At 26.6% G+C, this 8,975-nt stretch overlaps 3 protein-coding genes across 3 annotated transcripts; 2 read left to right on the forward strand and 1 right to left on the reverse strand.

Moving 5' to 3' along the window:
* Positions 1 to 675: 675 nt before the first annotated feature.
* On the forward strand, positions 676 to 5,508 carry ENU1_211390 (hypothetical protein; the record flags this gene model as incomplete). The annotated part of the gene is made up of 1 exon (XM_008862402.1): positions 676 to 5,508. A coding segment is annotated over one exon (4,833 nt), but the record flags the coding sequence as incomplete, so codon positions are not given.
* Positions 5,509 to 6,490: 982 nt separating this feature from the next.
* Positions 6,491 to 7,258, forward strand: ENU1_211400 (hypothetical protein; the record flags this gene model as incomplete). The annotated part of the gene is made up of 1 exon (XM_008862403.1): positions 6,491 to 7,258. The coding sequence occupies one exon, from the start codon at positions 6,491 to 6,493 to the stop codon at positions 7,256 to 7,258; it is 768 nt and encodes a 255-aa protein (XP_008860625.1).
* A 472-nt stretch (positions 7,259 to 7,730) lies between these two features.
* Positions 7,731 to 8,660, reverse strand: ENU1_211410 (ubiquitin family protein; the record flags this gene model as incomplete). Its single annotated transcript, XM_008862404.1, has 1 exon — positions 7,731 to 8,660. The coding sequence occupies one exon, from the start codon at positions 8,658 to 8,660 to the stop codon at positions 7,731 to 7,733; it is 930 nt and encodes a 309-aa protein (XP_008860626.1).
* Positions 8,661 to 8,975: the final 315 nt, after the last annotated feature.

Below are 8,975 nucleotides of genomic sequence, written 5' to 3' on the forward strand. Positions count from 1 at the left end.
AGAGATAGTTATATAAAGTTTTATATAAATTGAAAAGGATAATGTTGATACTTTACTTTGACTAATATTTTATAATTTATAATATTGGTACTTGATATATTCTTAATTGAAGTAATTGAAACGTAATGTAATAAAGAGACAATTTTTATTACTAAAATACATAAGATTATTATTGATAATAGAAGTAATATTAGATAAATATTTACGACTAAATTAATTATTCTTTTTTTTCATTATTTTTTATTTTGTTCTTGTTCTAAAATACAAGAATAATTAATTTCTATGAAAAAAAGATAATTTTACTGAAGGAATAGTTTTTATTCCCTAACACATAATTAACTATTTGAAGTTTTCATTGTAAAATGGCTTTTTTAATTATTCAGAAGTATAGTCCAATAGTTCTATAAAACTTACCCCTTTAAGACGTTTCTTTTTAAAATTCTATAATCATCTTTGGTTCTTAAACAAGAGAAGTTGTTTTGTATTATTTTTTTGTTTGTTTCTTAGGGGAAGATAAGGGAGTTTTTATTCTTTGGAGAACAACAAAAAATAGATTGAAAATTACTATTTTTAGAAATTATATTTTGTTCAAATAACAAGAGTAAAACAGTTTTCTATTTCTTTTTTAAGTAAAGATACGTTATTTACCATATTTGAATGAGCAGAATCTTAGAAATACATTCAATGATCATTTACTTAATTATTTTTTTCTCTTCTATTGTGTTTGCTGACCAATATACTATGGTAGGAACAAATTCTAATTTCCTTGAGAAAACCAATTGGAATCCTCAACACTCTGGTGACTTTACAACTTCAGATGACTTGGTTCTTCCAATAGAAGGTTTCTTCAGTGTTTCCTCTTTAAGAGTAAATAAAATTATAGTATCTGCTGATATTGATTTGACAGTTGGAGTACTTATAGTGAATGATATTGAAGATATAAGCAATAAAACTTTTATTGTTAGAGGATTAACTACAATCACTGGGTCTTGCTCAGGAGTTGTAAAGATGAGATCTCTCAAAGGAACAGTTACAAATAATGGGTATCTTCTTGTTCAGGCAACAGAGTCTCTTGTAGTTGTTAACTATGGGACATTGGAAGTGGGAAATTTTGAGTCTGGTGACTATAGTATTTTTACTATGGATGTTGAGAGTTATGGAAATATTATTTATTCAAAACCAATTCACGAATCTAATTATTTTAATTGTTTTGGAGGTAGTATCTCATTTGAGATAACATTACTTCCAATAGTAGTTAATCTCAAAGATACAAAAATTTTAACTAATATGGAAATCACAGTGAAATCAACTATTAATAATTGCACTGGGAATGAATTATCTATAAAAGGAGAAAGCGTAACTATAACAAACAGTAGGTTTACAAATGTAGAAGTTATTGACACTCAAATAAATTCTTGGAATTTAGAGTGTATTTCATTATCTCTTTCACAAACTACTGGACCTCAAAAAAATGAAATAAAAGACTCAATCATTACTTCTCAGAGTGTATCGATTAATGGTAATTGGAATATAGTAAACTCTCAAATTGGAAGTGTCACGACAATATCAAATGCACAAATCTTAATGGATGATCATTCTCTCTTCTTTGGTGTTCTAACAATGGAATTAACAACAATCAATCAAATATTCTACAATGGCACTGATTTGACTGCATCTTCATGTACTATTGATTATGTAAAATGTACATCAACATTTAATTACATCTCTACTACAATCAACAATTTAGAATGTTATGAAGGATGTATTTTAGATTATATATCAATAACTTCTCTTCATATTTATCATAAAGAATGCTCAATTAAAACACTTAGAGCACAAAACATCATTGAACATACTGATGAATGGGTTTTACCATCAGACTTAACAGTTTCAAAATCAATTGATTGTCCTGGTTATTTGGTTTGCTCTTCTACTTGCTCATTTCTTTCTACCGCTTCATCTGTAAGTGATTTGAATTTTAAAGAAGGGCAAGTATCATTATCTTTCTCTGGATGTTCTGTTGTAAATGTTTTTTCTAACTCAAAGACAACAATTAAAAGTGTTTTGCAATCTACCACAGACTTATATTTAACCACTAAAAATAATATATTAACATGTGAATCACTTATTAAGAGTCTTGTAGCAATTAACTCTTCTGTAACTTCATATGGAAATATAGAAACTTTAAAAGGTATTAATTCAACATTTTCAATACAAAATATCAATAACAATATTATATTGGAAGAGATAGTTGGTTGTCAATTCACAACAAAAATTATTGTAATATCAGGAACACCAGTTATTAAAAATTCTTCATTTGTATTTCTCAGTATCTCTTCTTCTGACCTTATAATTGAAGACTCTATTATTACTTCGACACTAGAGTTAATTTCAACAACAGTAACTGGAAGCTGTACAACAAGTTCATTCATATTTGATGATATTTTAATGAACAAATTTACAATGACATTGTCTTCGTGTCTATCAAAATACACTGCCACCAGATTAAACTCTGTTGATTCTTCATTTATCATTCCATGCATCACTAGATTATCAACTATAGATAATGAATTAAATGTTGACTTAATACTCAATGGGGATTCGTATATTGGATATGGAACAACTCTAATATCAAAAACAGTTACAAATTATGGACTATTGAAGAATTACGGAACACTAAACGTTTCAGAATTTATTTCTTGTTCCGATAATTCTCAAATAGTAGGAAATGGAGAGATTATCTGTGATCAAGCAGCAGTTAATATCCTCTCTGAAAATACTATAAAAACAACTATTTTAAATATCACAGAAGATGATATAATATTAACTAAAGTAACTTTTAATGAAAATGGACAATTGAATCAAAACAAACACAACATAACAGTTAAAGAATTAATAATAGAAAATGGACTTACGATAAAAAAAACTTCAGGATTTATAGAAAATCATTTACTGGTTGGGAGAGGCGAAATTTTTGGTGACTTAGTCACTTTTAACTCTATTAAAGAAATACTAACATCTGTTCATTCAATAAATATTCATAATGTTCATTCTTCTGTTGAAATGACTGATTGTTTTATTGATACTCTTAATATAAATAAAGTAAATGCACAAATTACAACGAGTACGTTCAATTCTTTATATTCAATGTCATCAAACATTTCAATTAATGGTAAAATACTTATTGGAACATTACAATTGTATGAAACAGAAATAGAGGAATTTGGAGAAACAAATATAGTTGAAATTAGTTATTTTTTAAATGGATTTAGTAATATTAATGTACCTATTTCTATAACATCTAGAATTGAAGGTACTTTTACATTCAAGAAACATGTTAAATTAAAAAATATTCACTCACCAAAAAATTATGAAATTACTTCCGAGTCATTACTAGAATGTGAAGGCTCTATTGATTCTTTTTCATTTAAAATAATTAATAAAGGAACAATGGTAATTTCAGAGAATTGTCAAGTCTCTGTTATTCTTGATAATAAAAAAGAGCTTATTGTTCAAAATACTAAAATAATCAGAACAACTATCATAAATGATGGAATTGCTACATTTGTAAATGTTACAGCCCCATTAACATCTATCACAAGTTCTTCTTCAATGTCATTTTCTAACATTAGTGAAATAAATAATATTCATCTATTAACTGATTCTATTACAAATATGAAAGGAGATGTAAGTACCTCATCATTTTTATGTGAGGGGAAATACTCTGTTGACGCTAATTCAACTTTAGATTTCACCACATCAAATCTGAAGAAATGTATTATTGAATTTCCTAAACCAGTACATCATCTTCATTTGACTACACCAACAAAAACAACTCCATATTTTGTAAGTGTTACACCAAATAAATTACCGATTGTTGGAGATTCATTCTATCTCATTTCATGTGATAGTCAACCATTCCCTGATAAACCTTCTTCAGAGGTTAGTGGTGTTGATAGACTAGCATTATTGCGTGAAATGGATAGTAATTCGTATAATATTTCAATAATAAAATGTCCATCAGGGTCTTCATATATTCTTAGTTGCATTGAATGTAAAGATGGGGAATATCAAATTGAAGATGAATGTTATAAATGTCCTCCAGGAACATACTCTGATAAATATAATTGTATCCCATGTCCAGAAGGGACATATAGTATTTTATCATCTTCAATATGTCCAGTTTGTGGAAATGGTATGTGGTCATACATTAGTTCTTCTGTGTGTTATTCATGCAAATCTGGGTATTATAAAAACAGTACAATGGGATGTGTTCCATGTACTCAAAACACTTGGAGTAATGAAGGAGCAGATGAGTGTATAGAATGTGATAAAGGGATGATTACAATAGACCATATTACATGTGTTAAGAATGAAACAAATTCAAGTGATTGTAAGGATGGATTTTATTTTGATAATAATGAATGTGTTGAATGTGAAAATGGGTATGTTGAATTTAATAAATGCATACAATGTAATGATGGTGAAGAGTTGAACGAAGAGAAGACAGCTTGTATTGTTTATTCAAAAAATCAATGGATACTTTATCTACTATCATTTTTAATATTTGCTATTGTATTGATCATATTTTGTCTGATGCTTACATTCCATATTTCAAATTATTATAAAGAAAAAAGAAGAGAGTTGGAACAAAAGAAATTCATAGAAGAAATGTTTACAGTCAAAAAATCTCCTTCAGAAGAAGAAGATATTTCAGTTAAATACATGACACCAGACGAATGGCTATACCCTGATTCGAGTATTACTGTTAATGGAAACTTTGATGCATTGAATAAAATAAAGGAAGACAATTTCTTGGAAAGATATCACTTATATAGAAATGGACAAATGAATGAAAAACAAAAACAAGAATTTTCAGAAGAAATTAAAATAAAAGAACAAAAAATGAAAGATTATTGCAATAAGTCTAATAGTGGAAATAATAAAGAAGAAGATAGTGAAAAGAACATAAAAACTATATGCAATTTAGAAATTGAATTAGAAAATGAAAGTCAAGAAAGTAAAGTTCAAGAAGAAAAAGTAGAAACAATAAAAATTCATGAAGAAATACAAATAGATCTTGAACAAAAAGAGGAAACATCTGCAGAGGACAAAATAGAAAAAGTAACTGAACTACAGCCAGAGTCACTACCTGTTGACCAACAAATAAAAACAAGAAATGATATTTCTTCTAAAGCTGAAATTGCAATTGCATTAAATGAAATTAATAAATTAAAAGAAAAGTATGAAAAAGATCTAATGAATGTGAAATCCATGGTGAGGTCATTAACATATGAAAATAATGAAACAAAAGAAAAACTTAAAGTTCTTGAAAATGACAAAGAGAATAAAAACCAACAAGAACTTAAAGAACGAAAAAAAGCTATTCTAAACCGTGCAGGAATTGATGGTGGAAGTAGAGTCCAAGACATTTTAATTTCAGGAGTTAATCCAAGGTTTATTCCATTACCTGATCCAAATGGTAAAAGTACTAATTATTTAAAATAAATATTTTATTCTTTTTTATAACATCAATTATTTAGTTGATTATATACAAGGTCAATTTTGTTCCTTTTATCTTTTATTATTTAGATATAATGAAATTATTATTTTCAATTTTTTGTTCATTATAATAGTTATTAAATCCTTACATTGAGTTATACCTAGCTTTTTTTTCTATTAACTCTATTAACTCATAAACAAACTGTTATATTCTTAGGTTTATTGATTCTTGTTAAAGTGCTAGACAAAATAACATACAAATTAATTGTTGAGAATGAATTACATTATTGACTTATTTAGTTCAAATATCTATTGGTAATGCCTATTAAGAATTTAACTCATTTTATATTATTAAAGTATGCAGAGTATTACAGAACCTCCTTACTTTGTTAGTGTTTTTCTTTTTATTAGATTCTTAAGATAAACCAAAACACTCAAATACTTTCATGTTATAATGCTCCTTTTTGTTTTTTTAATAAATGTTCTTTAAAAAAATTAAAGAACCACCTAGATGAAACTATTTTGTTGTTAATAGAAAAAAAGTATAATTCTTAACTATAAAATGAAAGTCATTTTCAATTTAACTCATAAATTTGAATGTTTGACAAACTTCTTCTATTTTTATTGTTAATAGAACTTTCTAAGATATATGAATAAAACCCACAATAGTATATTCTATTTTTTATTCAAAATATTGATTCTAAATATATACATTCTTATTAAAATGAAAAAATATCTTGTTCAATTCACAAATGTTGTCGTCACAAGAATAAATGACAGCAATAATAATTCTTACCACCACATTATTCTATTTTTTTTTCTGTGTTTTATGATACTCTTTGTTAAAAGTTTTAAATCTATTTTAAAAGTTGTTAGTATGAAAGGAGTATTTTCTAAAGGAAAAAAACAGTAAAAAAATTGTTTATTGACAATAAAAAAAATTAAAAAAAAAATAAAAACTAACAGAGATGAATAAGAAACAGTTTCAATGACCCAACACATTTCCAGTGATTCTGTTGTAATTACAATTTCTCTCAACCAATTAATGAATGAAGAAGAATGTGATACTTTATTAGATCAATTGAATAATGCTATTGAACTGGTTCAGTCTAAGAAAAAAGAATTAAAAAAAGGTTTTAATGAAACAAAAAATCAAGAAACAAAAGAACAAGAGAATATTAAAGAAGTTGTTATAGTAAGAGAATTAGAAGTTCACAAAAAAGAGTATCAATATGAAGAATTCTTACCTAAAAATGATCTTGGTCTTTTTAAAAAATATCAATCAACATTATTTGTATGGACTAAAACAACAAAATTTTCTATTTTATTTGATACAAACAAAGTTGGATGGAATAGGTCATTATTCAACTCGTGCATACTTAATAAACCAAATCTTCTATTCCTTTGTTTTTCAAAACCGATGATTGTTGGACTATGGTCTTCAACAGAAATAAAAGCTTTTAATTCTTATTCATCTGACCCTTCTTTCTTTTTAATGAAAATCACTGAAGATGAAATTCAACATTGGTATAGATCAAAACAATCAACTTGTCCAGAAGATGCAGTCTTGGTTTATTCAAAACACTCAACCCGATGGTTTGGCTGTTATGACTGTTGGATTCAAGCAAACCCAAATGGTATAAGTACTATCTACCCAGAGATACTCTCAGACTTCTCTGGAATAAGTTTTCCAAAACAATCAAGTTTCATCTCATCTTTCAAAGTCGAGAGAATAGTAATTTTGAAATGTATTTAGACTTTATTTTTTATCTCTTATTTCTTTGTACATAAAAATGCAACTGAGACAAAAAAAAGAATACACATTAATTATATATCTTGTACCAAAGGTAGTAACATTAATTCATATATTATCTATTCGATTAATGTGTAGTTAATATTACTACTAAAAAGCTTTAATAAAAAGAAACTGAATATTTGTTATTTACTTATTGATGTAGTTTTTGTATGTCATAACATTAAATGATAGAATATTAAGAATAAAGTATAGTTATTTCTTAAATTTTTAAAGTTATTTTCATTAAAGTAATATAACACTATGTCTTATCTTTAAACCATAATATCTAACAAAATACTCTTGTTAATCTTAATTTATATTTCTTGTCAAAAGAAAACTTATATAAAAAGTTATTTATTCCTTCATTGAATATATTTTATCATTTATTACTTTGTTTAAAAAGATTGATTTAAAAATAATTCCGATAGTCCAATTACTGACTAAAAAGACATATTGAATAAGCTCTTACATCACTTGGATTTGTTATGTACCAGAAATTATCAGGACCACCAACATTTGATGCCCGAATAATAGAAGAACGTCTAACTCTATTCTGGAAGATAACTTTATACCTTCTTCCTGTTTGAGGATCAGTAACAACATCTGAATGTTCTAGTGCAATTCTAAAATCAGGAGTACAAAATACTGCCATTCCACCAACACCTGAAACACCTAATTTATCTCCCCATTGAACAATCTCAGTAAATTTATAACAATTAGAACCATGGAATGAAACTGGCCATTCTCCATCACTATTTGAACAGCCAAGCCAAGTGTTATTCCCATTATCGAACATTCCAAGAACATGAAGGGCACATCTCATACAACCAACTGGTCGGATATATGGTAATTTTCCTCTATAAATAGATTTTCCAGCATCATTTATTCCTCTAAAATCATAATCAAACCTAGGATCAATTAACGTATGTAAAATGAACTTTTTAGGTATAGAACTTCTTAAACGAAGAATAATATGAACTAAACTTCCTTCAGTAATTCCATAACTATCAATAGTTCTTTTTCTATCAAGAATTTGATTGTTAAAACTGAGACATTGTCTTTCAATTGGAATTCCTTTTGAAATATCTCCATTCCCAGTGACTAATTGAATCTTCATTTTAAAAACGTCTACTAATTCATTAGCATTACAATGAATGTCAGCTATATCCCCTGTCAAGAGTTGAACTTTAACAGTTACTGGTCCAACATTTTGGACTCCTCTTAATGAACCTTGTTGGATTAATAACAATGAATAATCTTCTAATTGATATTCTTCACAATATTGTCCATTTGGTGCTGTTGCATAAATATTTCTACCAGTAAGACCTCTGAGTGCTTCTGCTAGTTGGTTAGTAAAAGGCATTTCAATTGAAAAAAAATTAAGATTTAATGAAAAAAAATTAGTTTCTAAATAAATGACTTTTATTTTTTTAAGTAATAAAAAAATTAAATCATAAGAAAAAAAAACATTTAATAGATTATTTTTTCTTTTGGTTTTATGAATATTCATCAGTGATTATTTCATTTTCTTCAATACATTCTCCTTCTATTTTATATTTATTTATATATTGAGTGAATTATTTGTTTCTTCTTCTATTATATTATCAATATTAAAAGAAGAAAATATTAAGTTTTTCATATTTGTGATTATTATTGTTTGTATGATATTGGGAAAGTC

This window comes from Entamoeba nuttalli, assembly GCF_000257125.1.
Source record: "Entamoeba nuttalli P19 unplaced genomic scaffold asmbl_10086, whole genome shotgun sequence".
Lineage (NCBI taxonomy): Eukaryota > Evosea > Mastigamoebida > Endamoebidae > Entamoeba > Entamoeba nuttalli.